The sequence below is a fragment of the Protomyctophum parallelum genome, assembly GCF_964188405.1.
Source record: "Protomyctophum parallelum genome assembly, chromosome: 21".
Lineage (NCBI taxonomy): Eukaryota > Metazoa > Chordata > Actinopteri > Myctophiformes > Myctophidae > Protomyctophum > Protomyctophum parallelum.
The window spans coordinates 5,545,793-5,573,328 of NC_139713.1; the positions used below are offsets into that span (position 1 = coordinate 5,545,793).

The window sequence follows — 27,536 nt, forward strand, 5'->3', positions numbered from 1 at the left end:
ACACAACGCAGGGAAGCATGACTTCTGTGCGTGTTCTGTGCATGTGTTGTGCATGTGTGTGTATGGGCGTGTTCTGTGTGTCTGGGCGTGTGCATGTGTATGGGCGGTTGTGTGTGTGTGTGTGTGTAGGTGTTGTGCATGTGTATGGGCGTTGTGTGTGTGTGTGTGTAGGTGTTGGGCATGTGTTTTGATTGATTGATTGATAAATGTATTAACAGTTTGTAGAATTACAGTACATTTCAAGCACAAACTCAATACAAAGACTGTTAACTGTGAGTGGACGACCCAATTAAGCATTACACTTGTTTACAACAGGGTCCACATTGTTCAATTCATCAAAATGGGCGTTGTGTAGGTGTTGTGCATGTGTATGGGCGTTGTGTGTGCTATGGTGTAGCCATTGTAACCCATTCTGACCTGAGATCAGTTTCAAAAAATGTCTGTTTGAAAATGACAGTTTTCTGAAAAAAGCTACGTTTCTAGGTCAGTCGTTCTTCGATTTTTCAAAAATAGCAGACCTACAAGCTCGTAGCGCGCCACTCGGTGGCGCGTTATGAGCTTGTAGATCTGCTATTTTTAAATAGCTTTAAAGCACAACGTAATGCAAGGGGTTCCCGCCCAAAATGGGTTTTAACATAGATTTTACAATATAAATGGGTGGTCCCAGAGATAGTAACAGCCACAGGATCCATTTTGGTTCCTATTCCTATAACAAGGACCCCCTTCAAGGACCCCTGGGGGTCCCCGGACCCGCAGTTTGAGAAGCAATGCTTTACAGGTCCACCACTGCATACAACCAGTAACCTTTTGTCCAGCCACAGCCCTGAGTTCACCCCATACACATACACACACGCACGCACGCACGCACGCACGCACGCACGCACGCACGCACGCGCACACACAATGGACTGTGGAAACCGTCCTATTACAGTACATGTCATGACAATTAGCTGCCTATTGACTGTGTCCGTCCCGTTCATAATGGCCACTAAGCCACACAATACTGTACTCCGCAACTGGTTCCCAAACAGTGGGTCGGGGACCCATTCGTGGCTCGCCGGGAATACATATATGGGTACCTTTCTTTTTTTTTTGGTTTTGTTTTGAATTATCATTTCAAAACATTAAAGGATTAATAATAATAATCATGCATTCAAAATAATTTTAATTATTTTTTCTCAGTGATTTCATGCAGATAAATAAAAAGAAAAAATGACAAATTCCATATATTAGAAAATAAATGTTTAAGAATAAGAAGTAGTAGTAGTAGGAAACTCCCCCCTGTCAGGTGTAAAGGAGCAACTTGGACACTCGGGCATGAAGGAAGCACGAGTTCAAGTCCGTTGCTCTCCCCTTGTCCCCCATATATGGGGACTAGGTTGGTCTCCCCTTGTCCCCCATATATGGGGACTAGGTTGGTCTCCCCTTGTCCCCCATATATGGGGACCAGGTTGGTCTCCCCTTGTCCCCCATATATGGGGACTAGGTTGGTGGAGGGTGTGTAGAGCCCAGGATCACATTAGGTGATTGACACAGGGGTGAAAAATGGGTTACAAAATCGTGGGATAAAAAAGAAAAAGAAAAAAAAAAGAAAAAAAAGAATAAGAAGTAGTGAAAATTGCTGATCTATAATCTCAAAACATGGATGCGACGTGACGTGTAGTGAGCTAGTAGATCTGCTATTTTCACTATAGTTTGGGTCTAATTTAGCTTTTGGGGTCTTGTCTCGCTAAAAGGTTTGGGGCAACACTGTTGTACACAGTAGGCTACACACTAGTGGTTCCCAAACGGACCCCCATTTAATGGTGTGTACACATGGAACCAAATGGTCCAAGTTCCAGTACTTTTACTTCTACTCCACTACATCTCAGAGGCAAATTTTGTACTTTTGTACTTTTACTACAATTATTTGAAAACTTTATAGTATTAGTTACTTTGTTCATTTGGATTATTATTATTATTATTATTATTATTATTATTACGAAATATATATTAACCACAATTTGGCCATTTGGAAAATAGCCAAAAAAAAGCTACGAGCTCACAATGCGTCACGGATTTGATGGGATCTTTTTCATTTGTAATCTCCCCAATCTGCAACACTATAAAATGATCAGTGTTATCTTACTCCTCCTGGCACAACGTCAGAGCAATACTGTAGTGTACAGTAGGTACTTTACAAACGATGCAGTGCATGCTTTGATGATGCCACGTGCTGAAAGGGGGCCACATGCGGGCCCCAACTTCACTTAAAGGACAACTTTAGTTTTTTTCAACCAAGGTTCATGTTTTAGGTTGTTATTAGAAAAAGTAAAAGATGAGTGTTAATTTTTCTTCATTTGCTGCTTTCTTTCGTTTTAGGGATTTTAGCGTTTTTTGACAGGGGGGCGGGGGCATTCGAGCATGGTGCTAAATATGTATTTCTTTACAAAATATTATGGCGATTTATTTTTTTATTATTTACTATAGTCCTAATAAACCCCAAGAAATTACATCTGGTCACGGAAGATCACAGGATCTACTGAATGTGAAGGTAGCCTATTGGGGGGAAGCCACATAGGCTCAATATGCTCAATATGTCAGTTTGACACATTCAGTAGATCTCGTGATCTTTTGTGGCCAGATGTAATTTCTTGGGGTTTAGTAGGACTAGAGTAAATAAAAATAAAAAAATCGCTATGACATTTTGTAAAAAAATACATATTTAGCCCCGTGCTCGAATGCCCCCGCCCCCCCTGTCATAAACAGCCAAAATCCCTAAAATGAAAGAAAGCAGCAAATGAAGAAAAGATTACATTCATCTTTTACTTTCTCTAATAACAACCTAAAACATGAACCTTGGTTGAAAAAAACTAAAGTTGTCCTTTTAATGCGTCCCGCATGTTAATACCAGAATACTGATATAGTATTGATTTCAGCTGTTTACAATTCCAAACCCGCTTTAATTACTTGAATGTGTGAAGTGAGGACGCTGGCGTCGACTGTTCGCCGCTTCACCTCCCAATGTATGAATGAATGAACCTTCACCTCCCAATGTATGAATGAATGAACCTTCACCTCCCAATGTATGAATGAATGAACCTTCACCTCCCAATGTATGAATGAATGAACCTTCACCTCCCAATGTATGAATGAATGAACCTTCACCTCCCAATGTATGAATGAATGAACCTTCACCTCCCAATGTATGAATGAATGAACCTTCACCTCCCAATGTATGAATGAATGAACCTTCACCTCCCAATGTATGAATGAATGAACCTTCACCTCCCAATGTATGAATGAATGAACCTTCACCTCCCAATGTATGAATGAATGAACCTTCACCTCCCAATGTATGAATGAATGAACCTTCACCTCCCAATGTATGAATGAATGAACCTTCACCTCCCAATGTATGAATGAATGAACCTTCACCTCCCAATGTATGAATGAATGAACCTTCACCTCCCAATGTATGAATGAATGAACCTTCACCTCCCAATGTATGAATGAATGAACCTTCACCTCCCAATGTATGAATGAATGAACCTTCACCTCCCAATGTATGAATGAATGAACCTTCACCTCCCAATGTATGAATGAATGGACCTTCACCTCCCAATGTATGAATGAATGAACCTTCACCTCCCAATGTATGAATGAATGAACCTTCACCTCCCAATGTATGAATGAATGAACCTTCACCTCCCAATGTATGAATGAATGAACCTTTGTAAAGCGCTTTGAGCACTTGGAAAAGCGCTTTACAAATGCAATTCATTATTATTATTATTATTATTATTATCATAGCAGCAAAAACAAATAAGTCCTTGTGGGTTTGTTTCCATTTAGGCCATACAGTATATATATTTTTGGGTGCTATCGCTTTTGAACTGATTGTTTGACGCTAGTCTGTTGCTGTTTTTACATTTGTGTACATTTGAGAAGCACCGCTGTACTGTACTGTACTGTACTGTACTGTACTGTACTGTACTGTACTGTACTGTACTGTACTGTACTGTACTGTACTGTACTGTACTGTACTGTACTGTACTGTACTGTACTGTACTGTACTGTACTGTACTGTACTGTACTGTACTGTACTGTACTGTACTGTAGGTGCAGGTGAGGACTCAGAACTGACTGTGCCTTTATTAGACCATCTCTGTGTCCTGGTCTAAAGTCTAACGCATGCACGCAACGCATGCATGCATGCATGCGGTGTGTAAGTACCAGCCTCTAAATCTGAGGGGGGTAAAAAGTGTCTTACTTACTTTGGCCCCTGATTCGTGGAACGACCCGGCCTGGCTCCAGCCCGGAATCGCTAGCCACGCCCATTAAGAAAATATGTTCTGGAATAAGGAAGTGAAAACGAAATGAAGATTCAGACAGAATGAGTGTCAGGCTAGGAATGACCTTCAAGATTCAGACAGACTGAGTGTCAGGCTAGGAATGACCTTCAAGATTCAGACAGAATGAGTGTCAGGCTAGGAATGACCTTCAAGATTCAGACAGAATGAGTGTCAGGCTAGGAATGACCTTCAAGATTCAGACAGAATGAGTGTCAGGCTAGGAATGACCTTCAAGATTCAGACAGACTGAGTGTCAGGCTAGGAATGACCTTCAAGATTCAGACAGACTGAGTGTCAGGCTAGGAATGACCTTCAAGATTCAGACAGACTGAGTGTCAGGCTAGGAATGACCTTCAAGATTCAGACAGACTGAGTGTCAGGCTAGGAATGACCTTCAGACAGAATGAGTGTCAGGCTAGGAATGACCTTCAAGATTCAGACAGAATGAGTGTCAGGCTAGGAATGACCTTCAGACAGACTGAGTGTCAGGCTAGGAATGACCTTCAAGATTCAGACAGACTGAGTGTCAGGCTAGGAATGACCTTCAAGATTCAGACAGACTGAGTGTCAGGCTAGGAATGACCTTCAAGATTCAGACAGACTGAGTGTCAGGCTAGGAATGACCTTCAGACAGAATGAGTGTCAGGCTAGGAATGACCTTCAAGATTCAGACAGAATGAGTGTCAGGCTAGGAATGACCTTCAGACAGACTGAGTGTCAGGCTAGGAATGACCTTCAAGATTCAGACAGACTGAGTGTCAGGCTAGGAATGACCTTCAGACAGAATGAGTGTCAGGCTAGGAATGACCTTCAAGATTCAGACAGAATGAGTGTCAGGCTAGGAATGACCTTCAGACAGACTGAGTGTCAGGCTAGGAATGACCTTCAAGATTCAGACAGACTGAGTGTCAGGCTAGGAATGACCTTCAAGATTCAGACAGAATGAGTGTCAGGCTAGGAATGACCTTCAAGATTCAGACAGACTGAGTGTCAGGCTAGAAATGACCTTCAAGCCAGATTAAAATTGGCCTTGAAAGAAAGTTCCCTTGAGAAGTTTCAAAAGGATCGTCTTAACTGTACAGTCCAACACCTGCACATGTTCGGATGTGTATTGTGTACTATAGCCTTTGCATATGCCCATATATTTATTGCTTTTTTGGTTCCCGTCCATAAACGTACTTGTGTATTTGTGTGCAAAATGTATTGTACCCGGTTATTGTTAGAGTACTATTTGTACAGTGTTGTTGTACATAGTGTACACATGTATATATAGGCTTCTGGAGGTGGCTTCTATAGGCTTCTGGAGGCGTTTTTCATGGATTTATTGTCTGGCTGTTGTATAACTTTTTTTGCATAACTTCTTCTTTTGTATAACTTCTCCTTTTGCAGTCTGTTGTATAACTTGACATGTACAATGTAGCGTTGAAAGTGTAATTATGTATTCTGCCGCTTGCAGGCCAGTTCCCACTTGAAAAAGAGACACAGTCTCAATGTGGTTTCTACTGGTTATATAAAGATCTAGTCAGTCCCTGTTATTTAACCCATTCTGACAGGGCACCCATTTTGGTGTCAGCATCATGTTATGCTTTAGCTATTTAAAAATAGCAGATATACAAGCTCGTATCGCGCCACTCGGTGGCGCGATACGAGCTTGTAGGTCTGCTATTTTTAGAAAAATCGAAGAACGACTGACTTTTTTGAATCTGATCTCAGGTCAGAATGGGTTCATCAGACCAGTGTGTGTCCAGTGGAAACCTCGTATGAATCTGATCTCAGGTCAGAATGGGTTAAACCCTTATTAGACCATCTCTGTGTCCTGGTCTAAAGTCTAAGTGAGTCCAGTGTTGTTTTCCACGACTAATACTATGACGAAAAATGTTCGTCGACTACCTTTTTTCACTGGCGAAAACGGAACAAAAAACTCAATGAAAACTAAGCTACGACGACTAAAATGTTAGGAAGGGACTAGTGGACAGGAGATCCAGTATAAGTCATTTTACACTTCGTTGCATGCTCAAAATAGCAGATCTACAAGCTCACGACGCGTTTCGGCAAGTGTAAAAACAGTCATTACGACGGCATCAAGGCCCGTCTTAGTCGACTAAATCAACTGTAGATTTAGTCGACTAAAATCTTATGCCATTTAGTCGACTAACACTATAGTACCACTAAGACATTCCGGGTGACTAAAATGTGACTAAAACTAAATTAATTCTCAGTCCAAAGACTATGACTAAACTAGAAAATAGAATACAACACTGGTTCAGGTCATTGTTGGTGCTTTGAATTGACGGATTGAATAGTTTATTGAACATAAATGTAAAAATCACACATGTGTGAACTGAGTGGTGCAACTCCCCTCTCTCTCTCTCTCTCTCTCTCTCTCTCTCTGTCTCTCTCTCTCTCTCTCTCTCTCTCTCTCTCTCTCTCTCTCATATTAGCAGCCAAAGTGCAGCACTATCTCTCTCTCTCTGTTTCTGGCACAACAGCGCCCCTACTGGTACTAATAGTCATACTGGTGCTCACAGACAGTCACACAGGTGCATGGGGGGGTGAGTTAACGTCACATAGGCGGGTGAACACGGACATTGCTGTTCCTTGGAGTGGTTGCACCACTCAAAAAACAGCGACAGAGTACAGTCAAACATGTGATTCAGTTCAAAAGGGATATAGCAGCAAAAAATAAAACAAGTCCTTGCGCTCTTGTTTCCATTTAGGCCCTGTTTTTATTGTTTGGCGTTATCCCTTTTGAACTGAGTGTTTGACTGTAGTCTGTTGCTGTTTATATTAATTTGTGTACATTTGAGAAGCACCGCTGTACTGTACTGTACTGTGCTGTACTGTACTGTAGGTGCGAGTGAGAAGTCAGAACTGACTGTGCCTTTATTAGACCATCTCTGTGTCCTGGTCTAAAGTCTAACTGACTAGTCAGTCCCTCAGTCAGAGCAGCATGTCCCTGTTATTTAAAGAACACACCAGATACTACCGTCCGCTGGTGACCTATATACAGTATACAGTAAGCACACACCGCTGCTGGCAATCAAAATACGTCCGAATTGAACTCAACACTCACATTTAAACACAAAGAGAGAGTCTCGTCTTCGTGTCTCCATATATCTCATCTGATGTCTCCATATGGTCTCCATATGGTCGGCAAATTATCGGCTTATAGGAAGGCAACCAAAAACACACACGCATGTGCACGCGCACGCACACACACACACACACACACACACACACACACACACACACACACACACACACACACACACACACACACACACACACACACACACACACACATCTTATTAATGAGAAATATAATAAGTACACTACGGATGAGAATCAGTTGATAAAGTAGCTGCTGTTGAAATGAGGAGAGTGGTGGTGAGGGAAGAGAGAGAAAAGGTGATGGTTTATTATTATCTGTCTCTGTCTGCACAGTGTAGGCTGCAGTATAAAGTAACTGTCTCTGTCTGCACAGTGTAGGCTGCAGTATAAAGTATATGTCTCTGTCTGCACAGTGTAGGCTGCAGTATAAAGTAACTGTCTCTGTCTGCACAGTGTAGGCTGCAGTATAAAGTATATGTCTCTGTCTGCACAGTGTAGGCTGCACAGTGTAGGCTGCAGTATAAACAGCCCGTCAATAGTATACCCGTGTCTGGGCTCTGAGTGCACTGTCTGTCTGAGGCCCTGTTTTTATGGCCTGCATTCAAAACTTTTACTTAACCCATTCTGACCTGAGATCAGATTCATACGAGGTTTCCGCCGGACACACACTGGTCTGATGAACCCATTCTGACCTGAGATCAGATTCTAAAAAATGTCAGTCGTTGCCACTCGGTGGCGCGCTATGAGCTTGTAGATCTGCTATTTTTCAATAGCTAAAGCATAACATGATGCTGACACCAAAATGGGTTCCCGTTCAGAATGGGTTAAAGTACAAGTTTTTTTTAGTTGACACGACTGATTTCAGCCGTGCCATATTTAAATCTGCTATAAGCAATAATAAGTCAACTTTTTTTTTAAATGTTTTTTTTGTGGCTTTCGCCTTTTATTTTTTATTTATTTTTATGGAGGGACAGACAGTATGCTGACAGGAAATGGGGAGAGAGATGGGGGGGGGGGGGGGGGGGGGGGAGACATGCAGTAAAGGCCGTTGGGATCGGGAGTCGAACCCGCGGCACGCTGCCAGACTGGATTATAACAGCCAAGGTGCCTGGACCGCTGGCCATAAGTCAACATTCTAATGTCTTTTTCTTTTTTGGTATTCAGACAGCCAGTAATGGCTAGAACGCTCCCCTAAATGTCCCCCTGATTGTCCCCATGATGTCTCCATTATATGCCCCTGATTGTCCCCCTGATGTCCCCCTGATGTCCCCCTGGTTGTCCCCACAGGTGTGTACGGCCTGGAGGAGTCAGACCTGGAGAAGGTGTTCCGCCTGCCCACCACCACGTTCATTGGAGGCAGTGAGAGTGCTCTGCCCCTCAAAGAGATCATACGCCGCCTAGAGGTACAACACACTCACTGCACCTTCTTCTGGTGCAACTTCTAACCCCATCCCAGACTCTCCATAGACTTCTAACCCCATCCCAGACTCTCCATAGACTTCTAACCCCATCCCAGACTCTCCATATAGACTTCTAACCCCATCCCAGACTCTCCATAGACTTCTAACCCCATCCCAGACTCTCCATAGACTTCTAACCCCATCCCAGACTCTCCATAGACTCCTAACCCCATCCCAGACTCTCCATAGACTCCTAACCCCATCCCAGACTCTCCATAGACTTCTAACCCCATCCCAGACTCTCCATAGACTCCTAACCCCATCCCAGACTCTCCATAGACTTCTAACCCCATCCCAGACTCTCCATAGACTCCTAACCCCATCCCAGACTCTCCATAGACTTCTAACCCCATCCCAGACTCTCCATAGACTCCTAACCCCATCCCAGACTCTCCATAGAAATAGCTGGCATTTATAGTCTGATTATACTATTATAACTAGATGAAGTGCCCCTCGGGGGACACAGGTCTCCACCAGGGCAGGTCAGGTTGTGGCCTCCTGGTGGCGCTATAATAGGCCAATGTGAAAAGGGTGACATTTCTTCTTACGCCTTGGATGGCAATTGGATGATTTGAGGCATTTTGTTCCAAACATGTGTTTTGCTGTTGGTGGTGCTATATAACAGGCCAATGTGAAAAGGGTGGGATATATTCCTCAGCCACTAGAACATGCTGCCTATAAGTCTGTATAAAATGCTATCTAAGTATACATAAAGTGCTATCTAAGGGAGTATAAGGGCAAGTGCTACAGGCGTAGAGAGTACATGTTCATGCTCTTCTCTCTCTCTCCACCAGATGGCGTACTGCCAGCACATCGGGGTGGAGTACATGTTCATCAACGACGTGGAGCAGTGCCAGTGGATCCGCCAGAGGTTCGAGACCCCGGGCATCTCCACGCAGGTCAGCCTGGAGGAGAAGAGACTGCTGCTGGACCGCATGATACGCTCCACCAGGTCAGTAGAGGTTCCAGACCCCCGGGGCATCTCCTCCAGGTCAGTAGAGGTTCCAGACCCCCCGGTCCTCTCCACCAGGTCAGTAGAGGTTCCAGACCCAGGGGCCTCTCCACCAGGTCAGTAGAGGTTCCAGACCCCGGGGCCTCTCCACCAGGTCAGTAGAGGTTCCAGACCCCGGGGCCTCTCCACCAGGTCAGTAGAGGTTCCAGACCCCCGGGGGCCTCTCCACCAGGTCAGTAGAGGTTCCAGACCCCCTGGGGCCTCTCCACCAGGTCAGTAGAGGTTCCAGACCCCCGGGGCCTCTCCACCAGGTCAGTAGAGGTTCCAGACCCCGGGGCCTCTCCACCAGGTCAGTAGAGGTTCCAGACCCCCGGGGCCTCTCCTCCAGGTCAGTAGAGGTTCCAGACCCCGGGGCCTCTCCACCAGGTCAGTAGAGGTTCCAGACCCCCGGGGCCTCTCCACCAGGTCAGTAGAGGTTCCAGACCCCCGGGCCTCTCCACCAGGTCAGTAGAGGTTCCAGACCCCCGGGGCCTCTCCACCAGGTCAGTAGAGGTTCCAGACCCCCGGGCCTCTCCACCAGGTCAGTAGAGGTTCCAGACCCCCGGGGCCTCTCCACCAGGTCAGTAGAGGTTCCAGACCCCCGGGCCTCTCCACCAGGTCAGTAGAGGTTCCAGACCCCCGGGGCCTCTCCACCAGGTCAGTAGAGGTTCCAGACCCCCGGGCCTCTCCACCAGGTCAGTAGAGGTTCCAGACCCCCCGGTCCTCTCCACCAGGTCAGCCTGGAGGAAAAGAGACTGCTGCTGGACAGGATGATACGCTCCACTAGGTCTGGCTAGTGCACTGTTGTGTTTTTGTCGACTATAAAGGCCTATTCATAGTCTGGATTTTCGGTGGTGAGGTGACCACCGCTCCACAATTACAATTTACAATTTAGGCATTTAGCAGACGCTCTTAATCCAGAGCGACTTAGAGCGACCGGTGGTGAGGTGACCACCGCCCCGGTGGTGAGGTGACCACCGCTCCGGTGGTGAGGTGACCACCGCTCCGGTGGTGAGGTGACCACTGCTCCGGTGGTGAGGTGACCACCGCTGAAATAACGTTGAGCGGTAGTGAGTAAAAACAGAGAGAAGGGCTGTGGGCGGTGGCGGTGGTTTGCTCTTCACCGCGGCTCAGTGACGTCATGTTGTAGTTCGGTGGTCACCTAACCACCGAAAATCAAGACTATGTATGAGCCTTTAAAGGCCTATTCATAGTCCAATTTTAGGTGATACGGTGACCACCGTTACGCCGCCGGTGGTAATTGCTTCACCGCTCACCCAAACGCATCTCTCTGTTTTTACTAACCACCGAAAGTCACCTCTTCACCGAAAACGAAGACTATAAATAGACCTTAAAACTATGACAAGAAATGTTCGTCGACTACCTTTTTTCCGCTGACAGAAACTACATAAAAACTAAATAAAAAACGAAGCCATATGATGTGACTAAAACTATGACTAAATACAGTATACTGAAAATGTCATCAACAAATAGAAACTAGACTAGTGGACTAGGAAGGGACTAGTGGACAAGAGATCCAGTATAAGGCATTTTACGCTATTTTGCATGCTGCAAAATAGCCGATCTACAAGCTCACAGCGCGTCGCGCTGTCACGCGTTGCTACTTCTGTCTGATTTTACTTCAGTCATGCTAGTGTTTAGATCGGCCACAGCATTTTGAGAGAGAGAAGGATTTAAAAAAGAAAAAGCAGTATTTCTTTCAGCGTATCAGTTAGATCAGTGGTTCCCAAAGTGGGGTCCGGGGACCCACAGCGGTACCTGAGGGAGTTAAATGATAGTTTGGAACCAAATGGACCATTATGGGTCTGTAACTCAGAGAGTGTACAAATGGTTCCATTTGTACACTCTCAGAGTTAAATTAACATTGATTTTACAATATAAATTGGGGTCCCAGAGATATAAATGCTATTAAATGGGGGGTCCGTAGACTAATGCATGTGAAACTCGGGTTTCTTGAAATTAAACGGGTTGAGAATCACTGCTAGAGCCGTAAAATTCTCCTCTCATGGGGGTCCTTGGCCATATGTTTTTAAATGGGGGTCCGCGGGGATAATTAGTGTCAATTTGGGGGTCCTTGACATGAAAAAGTTTGGGAACCAGTGAGTTAGTTCAGCTGTGGTTCTGAACCACTGAGTTAGTTCAGCTGTGGTTCTGAAGCAGAGATCCACTGAGTTAGTTCAGCTGTGGTTCTGAAGCAGAGATCCACTGAGTTAGTTCAGCTGTGGTTCTGAAGCAGAGATCCACTGAGTTAGTTCAGCTGTGGTTCTGAAGCAGAGATCCACTGAGTTAGTTCAGCTGTGGTTCTGAAGCAGAGATCCACTGAGTTAGTTCAGCTGTGGTTCTGAAGCAGAGATCCACTGAGTTAGTTCAGCTGTGGTTCTGAAGCAGAACCACTGAGTTAGTTCAGCTGTGGTTCTGAAGCAGAACCACTGAGTTAGTTAGTTCAGCTGTGGTTCTGAAGCAGAGATCCACTGAGTTAGTTCAGCTGTGGTTCTGAAGCAGAGATCCACTGAGTTAGTTCAGCTGTGGTTCTGAAGCAGAGATCCTTGTGTGTTTTTTTGTCCCGTGCAGGTTCGAGGAGTTCCTCCAGAGGAAGTGGTCATCGGAGAAGCGCTTTGGTCTGGAAGGATGCGAGTCGCTCATCCCGGCCCTGAAGACCATCATCGACGTGTCCAGCGAGAGGGGAGTGGAGAGCGTCATCATGGGCATGCCACACAGGTACTCAGAGGGGGGTGGAGAGCGTCATCATGGGCATGCCACACAGGTACTCAGAGAGGGGGGTGGAGAGCGTCATCATGGGCATGCCACACAGGTACTCAGAGGGGGGTGGAGAGCGTCATCATGGGCATGCCACACAGGTACTCCAAACACAACTTAGCCCATTCTGACCTGACCTCGAAATTTAAAAAATGACTTTTTTAAAATGTCATTTTTTTCTGAAAAACCTCATGTTTTGTATATCAGTGGTTCTCAGTATTTCATGTCAAGGACCCCTAAAAATATATTAAATTTGCCGCTGACCCCCATCTGAAAATATGTTGTTCCAGGGACCCGCTCATAGCGCGCCACTCGGTGGCGCGCTATGAGCTTGTAGATCTGATATTTTTCAAATAGCTAAATTATAACATAATGTTTAAAACACCAAAAGGGGTCAATTATATGCACCACGATTTATACTTTGTTTGCGCTCTGTAGTTGCTCACTGAAGATGATCATCACCATACTGCCCAGCTCAACCACACGTCTTACTGTATATTGTTGAAAATAGCAATATACAAACTCAACAATGCGTCGCATTATGACACATTGTGAGCTTACAGTACATCGTCTATTTTTTCATATGGCCAACATGTAGCGCAGAAGTGGTTAATGCATGTTTTCTAATAATCCAATCTACAAAGGAACTAGTAACTAAAAGTTGTCATTGTAAGTAAGTAAGTTTTATTTATAAAGCACCTTTCTTAACAAGGTTACAAAGTGCTGTACACTGTGAACATAATAAAATCTATCAAAATGTGTAATGTGTAATGATGACATTCTACAAAGAGTACAACAAGCAATAAGAACAACATAATCAAGGTCAAATAACATCAGGAAAATGTTTCCGGGATAAAAACGTTTTCAACAAACTCTTAAAAATATTGACAGACTCAGCGTTTTTTTAAAGTGCAAGGTAGTGGAGTAAAAGTAGAATATTTGCCTCTGAGATGTGGTGGAGCACTGAGAATTGGAAATACTCCAGTAAAGTAAAAAAAAAAAAAACATAAAAAAAAAAAGCGCTTGAGGCCCTGGGCCGTGGCTCAGCGGTCCAGGCACCTTGGCTGGTAATCCAGTCTGGCAGTGTGGCCGCGGGTTCGACTCCCGATCCCCACGGCCTTTACTGCATGTCTCTCCCCCACCGCCCATCTCTCTCCCCATTTCCTGTCAGCCTACTGTCTGTCCCTCCATAAAAAATATGAAATAAAGGCCAAAGCCACAAAGAAATAAACACTTGAGTAAATGTACTTAGTTTGTTTTACACCAGTGCACTATGGAAGCATAAAGCTGCCATAATTCAAATGAAATGGCAAATACGAAAAGTCAATTGAAATAAGAGAAATGCTTTTTCAAAATGCCCCGTGTAGTGTCCAAGCCCTATGCTTGAACACTGTGGTTGGCTGACGGCAAGGAGGATGTTCAGACGTGTGCTCAAATGAACTGAAAGTGCAAACTTGTCCATTGAGTTCACAAACAAAGATATTTATTAGCTGATCTGTCACCTCAGCATACAATAAATACTTACATAAATAAACTGTTCAGGATACATGACCTTCAGATATCTAACGCATTTAAAGGACCACTTCACCACTTTTCAACCTATCTTCATATAATAGGTCCTCACTAATAATCATGAAAAAATGGCACGATTCTTTTCTACTCAGTCTGTGTCTCATAGGAGAGCTGTGGGCAGTTTAGAAACCGTCTTCCAGTGACATCATCATTAGGCAGATGTTTTGTTAAACAAGATTTTTTGACAAAAATATTTAGATTTTCATTATCGTGAGAACGATGGCTTCCATTTTTGCATTGCAACTTTTCAGGACTAGAAAGCCTGCAGTTTTTATTAGCTTGTATTCCCCATCGATGATGTCACTGGAAGACGATTTCTCAACTGCCCACAGTCCTGGGCCATGAGACATAGACCGAGTAGAAAAACATTTGCAATTGTTTTTTATGATTATTAGTGAGGACCTATTATATGAAGATAGGTTGAAAAGTGGTGAAGTTGTCCTTTAAGTGAAAATATAATGCAATAGCCACATTTCATCTCCAGGTGTGCTCATTCTATGACGGAATGAAAAAGCTAAAGGAAATCACATTGCATTTTTCATTTTCGAATTGGCATGTGTACGATTTGAAAAGGAAAATGCAATGCAATGCAATCCTCAGGAAATCAGAGAGGCCAACTCCACCAACATATTCAAACACAAACTAAAAACACACCTCTTCAGATTAGCCTTCTCCACCCTGCCCTAGCACTTTATTGAGGCTTCCCATCATGTATTTTATTATTATTCTATATATATTTTGCTCTTAACAAATATCTTAAATGCTGGACCTTCTCATGCCTATTTTTATCTCAATGTCTGACGTCATGCACATTCACTGTCTTGTCTTGTATTGTGTTTGATCTAACCTATATGACCTATCTGTAAAGCACTTGATGTATGTCCTGCCTGTGAAGCACTTTGAACTGCAACCCTGTATGAAAGGTGCTATATAAATAAAGCTTATTATTATTATTATGTGATTTCTCGCCACGCTGTGTGTTTTCCAGGGGCAGACTGAACGTGTTGGCCAACGTGATCCGCAAGGAGCTGGACCAGATCTTCTGTCAGTTTGACTCAAAGCTGGAAGCCGCCGACGAGGTCTGGACAGAACACTGAAGCTATGTTTCTATGTCAGTCATTCTTCTTCGATTTTTCAAAAAATAGCAGACCTACAAGCTCGTAGCGCGCCACTTGGTGGCGCGCTATGAGCTTGTAGATCTGCTATTTTTCAATAGCTAAAGCATAGCATAATGCTAACACCAAAAGGGGTTCCCGCACAGAATGGGTTATAATTATGATCAGCTCTCTCTGCCAGATTGTAACAGTGGTGTTTTTGGCAGTGAATTTAGATTTTTAGTTTTAGTCATAGTCTCTTGGAATAGTTTTCATTTAGTTTTTTTTTTGTCACATTTTAGTCACCTGGAATGTTTTAGTTTTAGTTGAGTAAATGTCATAAGATTTTAGTCGACTAAATCAGCTGCAGATTTAGACTAAAATGTGTCTAGTTTTTATTTGTTGACTAAATTGTCAGTATACTGTATTTAGTCTTAGTTTTAGTCATCATAGCTTAGTTTTCATTTAGTTAACATTTAGTTTTCGTCAGTGGAAAAAAGGTAGTCGACGAACATTTTTCGTCTTAGGGCCGATTCATACTCCTATTTTACCGCTGTTTCGGCGCTGTAGTGCCGAAATGATTTTGGCTCGTCAGAAATGTTCAGTAGCACCGAAGAGCTTAGTTTTAGATCGACAAAATCAACACTGGTTCTTCTAACTACCTCCTCTTGGGCCTTCTCTCCGTTCACCTCTCCAAGGGTTCTGGTTCTTCTAACTACCTCCTCTTGGGCCTTCTCTCCATTCCCCTCTCCATGGTTCTGGTTCTTCTAACTACGTCCTCTTGGGCCTTCTCTCCGTTCCCCTCTCCAGGGTTCTGGTTCTTCTAACTACCTCCTCTTGGGCCTTCTCTCCGTTCCCCTCTCCAGGGTTCTGGTTCTTCTAACTACCTCCTCTTGGGCCTTCTCTCCGTTCCCCTCTCCAGGGTTCTGGTTCTTCTAACTACCTCCTCTTGGGCCTTCTCTCCGTTCCCCTCTCCAGGGTTCTGGTTCTTCTAACTATACCTCCTCTTGGGCCTTCTCTCCGTTCACCTCTCCAAGGGTTCTGGTTCTTCTAACTACCTCCTCTTGGGCCTTCTCTCCGTTCCCCTCTCCAGGGTTCTGGTTCTTCTAACTATACCTCCTCTTGGGCCTTCTCTCCGTTCCCCTCTCCATGGTTCTGGTTCTTCTAACTACCTCCTCTTGGGCCTTCTCTCCGTTCCCCTCTCCAGGGTTCTGGTTCTTCTAACTACCTCCTCTTGGGCCTTCTCTCCGTTCCCCTTTCCAGGGTTCTGGTTCTTCTAACTACCTCCTCTTGGGCCTTCTCTCCGTTCCCCTCTCCAAAGGTTCTGGTTCTTCTAACTACCTCCTCTTGGGCCTTCTCTCCGTTCCCCTCTCCAGGGTTCTGGTTCTTCTAACTACCTCCTCTTGGGCCTTCTCTCCGTTCCCCTCTCCAGGGTTCTGGTTCTTCTAACTACCTCCTCTTGGGCCTTCTCTCCGTTCCCCTCTCCAGGGTTCTGGTTCTTCTAACTACATCCTCTTGGGCCTTCTCTCCGTTCCCCTCTCCAAGGGTTCTGGTTCTTCTAACGACCTCCTCTTGGGCCTTCTCTCCGTTCCCCTCTCCAGGGTTCTGGTTCTTCTAACTACCTCCTCTTGGGCCTTCTCTCCGTTCCCCTCTCCAAGGGTTCTGGTTCTTCTAACTACCTCCTCTTGGGCCTTCTCTCCGTTCACCTCTCCATGGTTCTGGTTCTTCTAACTACCTCCTCTTGGGCCTTCTCTCCGTTCCCCTCTCCATGGTTCTGGTTCTTCTAACTACATCCTCTTGGGCCTTCTCTCCGTTCCCCTCTCCATGGTTCTGGTTCTTCTAACTACCTCCTCTTGGGCCTTCTCTCCGTTCCCCTCTCCAGGGTTCTGGTTCTTCTAACTACCTCCTCTTGGGCCTTCTCTCCGTTCCCCTCTCCAGGGTTCTGGTTCTTCTAACTACCTCCTCTTGGGCCTTCTCTCCGTTCACCTCTCCATGGTTCTGGTTCCTCTAACTACCTCCTCTTGGGCCTTCTCTCCGTTCCCCTCTCCAGGGTTCTGGTTCTTCTAACTACCTCCTCTTGGGCCTTCTCTCCGTTCCCCTCTCCAGGGTTCTGGTTCTTCTAACTACCTCCTCTTGGGCCTTCTCTCCGTTCCCCTCTCCATGGTTCTGGTTCTTCTAACTACCTCCTCTTGGGCCTTCTCTCCGTTCCCCTCTCCATGGTTCTGGTTCTTCTAACTACGTCCTCTTGGGCCTTCTCTCCGTTCCCCTCTCCATGGTTCTGGTTCTTCTAACTACCTCCTCTTGGGCCTTCTCTCCGTTCCCCTCTCCATGGTTCTGGTTCTTCTAACTACGTCCTCTTGGGCCTTCTCTCCGTTCCCCTCTCCATGGTTCTGGTTCTTCTAACGACCTCCTCTTGGGCCTTCTCTCCGTTCCCCTCTCCATGGTTCTGGTTCTTCTAACTACGTCCTCTTGGGCCTTCTCTCCGTTCCCCTCTCCATGGTTCTGGTTCTTCTAACTACGTCCTCTTGGGCCTTCTCTCCGTTCCCCTCTCCAAAGGTTCTGGTTCTTCTAACTACCTCCTCTTGGGCCTTCTCTCCGTTCCCCTCTCCAGGGTTCTGGTTCTTCTAACTACGTCCTCTTGGGCCTTCTCTCCGTTCCCCTCTCCAGGGTTCTGGTTCTTCTAACTACCTCCTCTTGGGCCTTCTCTCCGTTCCCCTCTCCATGGTTCTGGTTCTTCTAACTACGTCCTCTTGGGCCTTCTCTCCGTTCCCCTCTCCAGGGTTCTGGTTCTTCTAACTACGTCCTCTTGGGCCTTCTCTCCGTTCCCCTCTCCAGGGTTCTGGTTCTTCTAACTACCTCCTCTTGGGCCTTCTCTCCGTTCCCCTCTCCATGGTTCTGGTTCTTCTAACTACCTCCTCTTGGGCCTTCTCTCCGTTCCCCTCTCCAGGGTTCTGGTTCTTCTAACTACCTCCTCTTGGGCCTTCTCTCCGTTCCCCTCTCCATGGTTCTGGTTCTTCTAACTACGTCCTCTTGGGCCTTCTCTCCGTTCCCCTCTCCAGGGTTCTGGTTCTTCTAACTACGTCCTCTTGGGCCTTCTCTCCGTTCCCCTCTCCAGGGTTCTGGTTCTTCTAACTACCTCCTCTTGGGCCTTCTCTCCGTTCCCCTCTCCATGGTTCTGGTTCTTCTAACTACCTCCTCTTGGGCCTTCTCTCCGTTCCCCTCTCCAGGGTTCTGGTTCTTCTAACTACGTCCTCTTGGGCCTTCTCTCCGTTCCCCTCTCCAGGGTTCTGGCGACGTGAAGTACCACCTGGGGATGTTCCACCGGAGGATCAACCGCGCCACGGACCGGAACATCACGCTGTCTCTGGTGGCCAACCCGTCCCACCTGGAGGCCGTGGACCCCGTGGTGCAGGGGAAGACCAAGGCGGAGCAGTTCTACTGCGGAGACACCGAGGGGAAGAGGGTACTTATTCTATTCTTTATTTATTTAATCAGTTCTACTGAGGAGACACCGAGGGGAAGAGGGTAGTTATTCTATTCTTTATTTACCTTTTATTTAATCAGTTCTACTGTGGAGACACCGAGGGGAAGAGGGTAGTTATTCTATTCTTTATTTAATCAGTTCTACTGAGGAGACACCGAGGGGAAGAGGGTACTTATTCTATTCTTTATTTACCTTTTATTTAATCAGTTCTACTGTGGAGACACCGAGGGGAAGAGGGTAGTTATTCTATTCTTTATTTAATCAGTTATACTGAGGAGACACCGAGGGGAAGAGGGTACTTATTCTATTCTTTATTTAATCAGTTCTACTGTGGAGACACCGAGGGGAAGAGGGTACTTATTCTATTCTTTATTTAATCAGTTATACTGTGGAGACACCGAGGGGAAGAGGGTAGTTATTCTATTCTTTATTTAATCAGTTCTACTGAGGAGACACCGAGGGGAAGAGGGTACTTATTCTATTCTTTATTTAATCAGTTCTACTGCGGAGACACCGAGGGGAAGAGGGTACTTATTCTATTCTTTATTTAATCAGTTCTACTGTGGAGACACCGAGGGGAAGAGGGTAGTTATTCTATTCTTTATTTAATCAGTTCTACTGAGGAGACACTGAGGGGAAGAGGGTACTTATTCTATTCTTTATTTAATCAGTTCTACTGTGGAGACACCGAGGGGAAGAGGGTACTTATTCTATTCTTTAAATCAGTTCTACTGAGGAGACACAGAGGGGAAGAGGGTAGTTATTCTATTCTTTATTTACCTTTATTTAATCAGTTCTACTGTGGAGACACTGAGGGGAAGAGGGTAGTTATTCTATTCTTTATTTAATCAGTTCTACTGAGGAGACACCGAGGGGAAGAGGGTAGTTATTCTATTCTTTATTTACCTTTATTTAATCAGTTATACTGAGGAGACACTGAGGGGAAGAGGGTAGTTATTCTATTCTTTATTTAATCAGTTCTACTGTGGAGACACCGAGGGGAAGAGGGTACTTATTCTATTCTTTATTTACCTTTATTTAATCAGTTCTACTGTGGAGACACTGAGGGGAAGAGGGTAGTTATTCTATTCTTTATTTAATCAGTTATACTGAGGAGACACCGAGGGGAAGAGGGTAGTTATTCTATTCTTTATTTAATCAGTTCTACTGAGGAGACACCGAGGGGAAGAGGGTAGTTATTCTATTCTTTATTTACCTTTATTTAATCAGTTCTACTGTGGAGACACCGAGGGGAAGAGGGTAGTTATTCTATTCTTTATTTAATCAGTTCTACTGTGGAGACACCGAGGGGAAGAGGGTAGTTATTCTATTCTTTATTTACCTTTATTTAATCAGTTCTACTGTGGAGACACCGAGGGGAAGAGGGTAGTTATTCTATTCTTTATTTAATCAGTTCTACTGTGGAGACACAGAGGGGAAGAGGGTACTTATTCTATTCTTTATTTACCTTTTATTTAATCAGTTCTACTGTGGAGACACAGAGGGGAAGAGGGTACTTATTCTATTCTTTATTTACCTTTTATTTAATCAGTTCTACTGTGGAGACACAGAGGGGAAGAGGGTACTTATTCTATTCTTTATTTAATCAGTTCTACTGAGGAGACACCGAGGGGAAGAGGGTACTTATTCTATTCTTTATTTAATCAGTTCTACTGTGGAGACACCGAGGGGAAGAGGGTACTTATTCTATTCTTTATTTAATCAGTTCTACTGTGGAGACACCGAGGGGAAGAGGGTAGTTATTCTATTCTTTATTTAATCAGTTCTACTGTGGAGACACTGAGGGGAAGAGGGTAGTTATTCTATTCTTTATTTAATCAGTTCTACTGAGGAGACACTGAGGGGAAGAGGGTAGTTATTCTATTCTTTATTTAATCAGTTCTACTGTGGAGACACCGAGGGGAAGAGGGTACTTATTCTATTCTTTAAATCAGTTCTACTGAGGAGACACCGAGGGGAAGAGGGTAGTTATTCTATTCTTTATTTACCTTTATTTAATCAGTTCTACTGTGGAGACACTGAGGGGAAGAGGGTAGTTATTCTATTCTTTATTTAATCAGTTCTACTGAGGAGACACCGAGGGGAAGAGGGTAGTTATTCTATTCTTTATTTACCTTTATTTAATCAGTTATACTGAGGAGACACTGAGGGGAAGAGGGTAGTTATTCTATTCTTTATTTAATCAGTTCTACTGTGGAGACACAGAGGGGAAGAGGGTACTTATTCTATTCTTTATTTACCTTTATTTAATCAGTTCTACTGTGGAGACACTGAGGGGAAGAGGGTAGTTATTCTATTCTTTATTTAATCAGTTCTACTGAGGAGACACCGAGGGGAAGAGGGTAGTTATTCTATTCTTTATTTACCTTTATTTAATCAGTTATACTGAGGAGACACCGAGGGGAAGAGGGTAGTTATTCTATTCTTTATTTAGTCAGTTCTACTGAGGAGACACCGAGGGGAAGAGGGTAGCTATTCTTTATTTTGTCTTTATTTAATCAGCACACTGTGTATCTGCTTCGGTATTTCATGTCAAGGACCCCAACATTTTTCTGTAATTAGCCGCCGACCCCCATATGAAAATATGCTGTATATTATTCTTTCAGAATATACAAAGTACAAAGTACCTGAGTAAATGTACTTAGTTACTTTCCACCACTACATACAGTATTGTCCTACATTGTACTACAATATTTGTACCTGCGTAATACATACTACTAGTACTCCAGTACAAGCCACATACTAGTCTGTATGCTAATCATGTGGAATCCCCAACCCCACAGAATGTTAGGAAAGTGCCCCACCTAGAGGCCAGCAGATGGTGCTACATCTGAGTGTTCCAGTTTCATCATTGCAGCAGTTGTTTATTTGACAGGTCCTTGTTGTGTTCTACAGAATCAACACACTTCTAGTTTTTTTCCCAATCATTTTTATTTTGTATTTTTTTGATTGATGTGAAGGGTCCATTTGGTTACCAACTTTTACCAATCATTTAGCTGGGGACCACCTGGAACCCCCTCAAGCACCACTGGGTTGAAAACCACTGATCCAGGTGATGATGTTTAACACCCCGAGCGCACAGGACGAAGTTCACCGTCCTTTCAATTAGTAACACCCAACGCTCAGGACGAAGATTGATCAAAAGGACGGAGGTTATTGATATCAAAACCGATCGCATCGCTCCACAGGCTGGGAGCGTTGTTGCGCAACATTCAATGTCACTGGCTACCAGCTCAGTGGCCTTGTGGTTAGAGTGTCCGCCCTGAAACTGGGAGGCCGGGGTTCAATCCCCGGCCAGGTCATACCAAAGACTGTTAAAAATGGGACCCAATACTTCCCTGCTTGACACTCGGCTGCGGCTCACCGCTCCAAGAGATGGGTCAAATGCGGAGAACAAATTTCAACGTGTAACGTGTGTGACAAATCGTACGACTTTGACTTTGACTGGGACGTCATCTAAAATGTTCCCCTCCCTGTTTAGCTGACGAGATGGAACATCTGAAAACGTGAATAACTCTTGATTCCGTCCAATTCTCAGAAAGGATTGTGTGCCACATCCGGGATAGCATCCGGTCAGTCGCTAAATGTGCTTCGCTGCTATAAATCGCTGGGCGCCATGATTTAATGGATTAAATAACCCCGGGCGTTCGGTGTGTTAATGTGTGATTGTTCCGTGATGGTTCCCTCCAGGTGATGTCGGTGCTTCTCCACGGCGACGCAGCGTTCTCCGGCCAGGGCATCGTCTACGAGACCTTCCACCTGTCTGACCTTCCCTCCTACACCACCCACGGAACCATCCATGTGGTGGTCAACAACCAGGTGACCCCACACACACACACACACACACACACACACACACACACACACACTCCTACACCACCCACGGAACCATCCATGTGGTGGTCAACAACCAGGTGACCCCACACACACACACCCTCACACACACACACACACACACACACACACACACACACCCTCCTACACCACCCACGGAACCGTCCATGTGGTGGTGAACAACCAGGTGACCACACACACACACACACACACACACACACACACACGCACACACACGCCAAATACAGATAATTCTGTGGGTCTTGACATGAAAAAAGGTTGAGCACCACCACTGACATAGAAACATAGGTTTTTCAGAAAGAAAACTGATAGGATTTAGAAGACTTTCTTTTTTTTAAATCGGCCTCAGGTCTAAATGCGTAAATTCCACCTCACGGTGTCCTGTCCACTCCTCCTCGGTACAGATCGGGTTCACCACGGACCCCCGGATGGCCCGCTCCTCTCCGTACCCCACGGACGTGGCCCGGGTGGTCAACGCGCCCATCTTCCACGTGAACGCCGACGACCCCGAGGCCGTGATGTACGTGTGCAAAGTGGCGGCGGAGTGGAGGAGCACCTTCCACAAGGACGTGGTCGTAGACCTGGTGAGTAGCGGCCAGTGTTGTTTTCGTCGACTAAAACTATGACGAAAGGTGTTCGTCGACTACCTTTTTTCACTGACAAACTAAATGAAAACTAAGCCATGATCTAGAAAACTAATACTAAATATATTGGAAATTTCGTCAACAAATTAAAACTAGACTAGAATGAGATCCAGTATTCATTCATTTTACTCTTGGTTGCATGCTGAAAATAGCCGATATACAAGCTTCTCATTCTCTCAATCGTGTGTGTGTGTGTGTGTGTGTGTGTGTGTGTGTGACTGTGTGTGTGTGTGTGTGCGTGCGTGCTGCAGGTGTGCTACAGGCGCAACGGCCACAACGAGATGGACGAGCCCATGTTCACCCAGCCTCTGATGTACAAGCAGGTCAAGAAGCAGAAATGTGTCCTGCAGACGTTCGCCGAGAAGCTCATCGGAGAAGGAGTCGTCACCAGACAAGACTATGAGGTGAAACTATATGATTATATGATGGAGTCGTCACCAGACAAGACTATGAGGTGAAATATATGATTATATGATGGAGTCGTCAGCAGACAAGACTATGAGGTGAAATATATGATTATATGATGGAGTCGTCACCAGACAAGACTATGAGGTGAAACTATATGATCAGCTCTCTCTGACATCGTAAGTAAGAAAGTAGTAATACAACTACTACTAAATCAAATAAATAACAAACTCCAAGGCACTAAATATCCCAGAGTACAATTTACTTTGTGTGGAGTTTGCATGTTCTCCCCGTGTCCCCTAGGGTAGGTACCCTCACATGTTCTCCCTGTGTCCCCTAGGGTAGGTACCCTCACATGTTCTCCCCGTGTCCCCTAGGGTAGGTACCCTCACATGTTCTCACCGTGTCCCCTAGGGTAGGTACCCTCACATGTTCTCCCTGTGTCCCCTTGGGTAAGTACCCTCACATGTTCTCCCCGTGTCCCCTAGGGTAGGTACCCTCACATGTTCTCCCCGTGTCCCCTAGGGTAGGTACCCTCACATGTTCTCCCTGTGTCCCCTAGGGTAGGTACCCTCACATGTTCTCCCCGTGTCTCCTAGGGTAGGTACCCTCACATGTTCTCCCTGTGTCCCCTAGGGTAGGTACCCTCACATGTTTTCCCCGTTTCCCCTATAGGGTAGGTACCCTCACATGTTCTCCCCGTGTCCCCTAGGGTAGGTACCCTCACATGTTCTCCCCGTGTCCCCTAGGGTAGGTACCCTCACATGTTCTCCCCGTGTCCCCTATAGGGTAGGTACCCTCACATGTTCTCCCCGTGTCCCCTAGGGTAGGTACCCTCACATGTTCTCCCCGTGTCCCCTATAGGGTAGGTACCCTCACATGTTCTCCCCGTGTCCCCTATAGGGTAGGTACCCTCACATGTTCTCCCCGTGTCCCCTATAGGGTAGGTACCCTCACAAAAAACATGCAGTAATCCTGGTCACTAAACTGCCTCCCCCTGGCCAGCCGGGGCGCCTGATGGAGGGGAAAGGAACTGGTCGGAATAACGTGTTCCTTCCGCGCGCTATGTCCAACCAGGGAAACTCCCCTCTGTCAGGTGAAAAGAAGCAGCTTGGACTCCTCATGCATAGAAGGAAGCATGAGATCTGTCCACTGCACCCCCCAGGTTGGCAGAGGAAGTGTAGCACCCATGATTACATTAGATAATTGACACTGGGTGGAAAATCAATGGGTTACAAAATAGTGGAATTGAATGAAAGGAATACTATACAATTTACTGCTGTCGTTTGGAAATTGAGCACATTATCGCTGTAACAAAGTGTGTTCCCGGCCGTTAGGAGGAGGTCGCAAAGTACGACAGGATCTGTGAGGAGGCGTACACTCACTCCAAAGACGAGAAGATCCTCCACCCCAAACACTGGCTGGACTCACCCTGGCCAGGTGAGGGCGCCTGAGACCTGACCTGAGATCAGATTCATACGAGGTTTCCACTGGAGACACACTGGTTCTGATGAACCCATTCTGACCTGAGATCAGATTCTAAAAATGTCAGTCGTTCTTCGATTTTTCAAAAATAGCAGACCTACAAGCTCGTAGCGCGCCACTCGGTGGCGCGCTATGAGCTTGTAGATCTGCTATTTTTCAATAGCTAAAGCATAACATGATGCTGACACCAAAATGGGTTCCCGTTCAGAATGGGTTAAGTACAGTGGGTTCCCAAACGTTTTCATGTCAAGGACCCCCAAATTGACACTCTTCAGCCCCGCGGACCCCCATTTAAAAACATTATTATGCCAGGGACCCCCATTTAAAAACATTATTATGCCAGGGACCACCATAAGAGAACATTTTTACGGCTCTAGCAGTGATTCTCAAACCCGTTTAATTTGAAGGACCGTCAGTTTGACATGCATTAGTTCCACGGTGTACTGCCCCCCCCCCCCATTGCATGGCCTGTCTATCTCTGAGACCACCATTTATATTGTAAAATCAATTAATTTAACTCTGAGAGTGTACCATTTGTACATTCCGAGTTACAGAAGACCCATAAAGGTCCATTTTGGTTCCTAACTTATCATTTAGCCGGGGACCCCCTGGAACTCCCTCAAGGACCCCTGGGGGCCCCCATTGACCCCACTTTGGGATCCACTGCTTTAGTACAAGGCAATAAGGCTTTGGTTTATTTTGTGTGTGTGCTTGTGCGTCCGTGTGTCCGTGTCCGTGTGCGTGTGTCCGTGTGTCCGTGTGTGTGTGTGTGTGTGTCCTTGTGTGCGTCCGTGCGTCCGTGCGTCCGTGTGTGTGTGTGTGTGTGTCCGTGTGTGTCCCCGTGTGTGTGTGTGTGTAGGTTTCTTCCAACTAGATGGCCAACCCCAGACTATGAGCTGCCCATCGACGGGCATCAGTGAGGAGGACCTCTGTGCCATCGGACACATCGCCTCCTCTGTGCCTGTGGAGGACTTCACCATCCATGGAGGTACAGACACACCGTATAGTCCATCCATGACTGTCTGCCTGGATATATCCCTAACCCAGGGCTCCAGACTAACGTTTTCACAGGTAGCACTGGTGCCACATACGTATTCAGGTGGTAGCGCCACCAGATATTAGGTAGCACCTTAGAGTATATATGAATAGAGAAGGCACCCAGAGGAAACCCTGAGGCGAAATGGACATAGTGGTCGAATTTGGTATTGCAGCTCGAGCCAGCGCTGCTCCGTTGACTATCAACGTTCATGTGATCGGGGCCATGACACGTGAACGAATGTTTCATACGTGAACGCGCACAAACGGCACAATGATAGTCAACGACCAGCGCGTTCATGTGTTTGAGGCAAATCCATCCCAGAATGCACTCTGTTCCTACACGGAAGGAGGAGTGAAATCGCCTCATGCGCTTTAGAGCAACTTAATGCAAGTGGATGGGAGGAGAACTCGGGTGTCTTCTCTATTCATATATACTCTATGGGTAGCACCAACTTTTTCTTCGTATGACCTTATATAACACCAAGGCTAGCAAAGGTTTTCTTGGCTGAAGCATAAAAATGCCTTAAATTAAGCACATGACATGGAATATTTCTCACTCACACACATTCTATAGGAAATTATTATAATGAATTAACCTATAGTGCATTTTTTCATATCATTATTATCATTTGGCTATATGAAACAGAAATGAGACACACCCCTTACTTCTGCATTGGCATGTTCAACCTAATGGCCAATAAGGATATTTAACACTGAGGTGCCCACGTGCCCATTTAATAGGTCGCACACTGGAGCCCTGCCCTAACCGCCCCCTCAGGTCGTCCAGTGCTGGCCTATACTCCAACTCCCTAAAAAGGTGGCTAGTAAAAAATATGGCGAGGCAGCATTCTGCTTTTATGGCCCAACGGCCTGGAATAAATTACCACTGCGGATCAGACAGGCATCCTCTATATATAGACATTTTTAAGACACAGCTTAAGACTCACCTTTATACTCTTGCTTTTAGTTGAGTTTTAAAATATCTGTTCTTATCTTTGTATACCACTGCCTTTGCCTGTTTTGACACTGCTGTTATTGTCCTATTGTTTTAACTGCATGCCTGTTTTGTTTTGCTTTTGTTTTCATTATATTTTCTGCTCTGTAAAGCACTGTGAGCTACATTAATTTATGTATGAAAGGTGCTATATAAATATATTATTATTATTATCCCATACCAGTATCAGAAAAGCTGCCGACGCTGCCCTAAAACGCTGCTATCGGCATCGGCAAGTATGCCAGTCTGTCAGTCCGATACCATGCAGTT

The 27,536-nt window shown here is 45.3% G+C and overlaps 1 protein-coding gene across 1 annotated transcript in view; it reads left to right on the forward strand.

The window, feature by feature from the left end:
- Nucleotides 1–27,536, forward strand: part of LOC310879274 (2-oxoglutarate dehydrogenase complex component E1-like) — a 64,961-nt gene that overhangs the window by 15,088 nt on the left and 22,337 nt on the right. Inside the window, 10 exon segments of the mRNA XM_083793823.1 lie at nt 8,733–8,848; nt 9,700–9,857; nt 12,489–12,635; nt 15,235–15,325; nt 18,624–18,803; nt 22,536–22,664; nt 23,105–23,284; nt 23,596–23,748; nt 25,087–25,189; nt 26,094–26,222. Of these exon segments, the coding sequence (XP_083649949.1) occupies nt 8,733–8,848; nt 9,700–9,857; nt 12,489–12,635; nt 15,235–15,325; nt 18,624–18,803; nt 22,536–22,664; nt 23,105–23,284; nt 23,596–23,748; nt 25,087–25,189; nt 26,094–26,222 (1,386 nt within the window).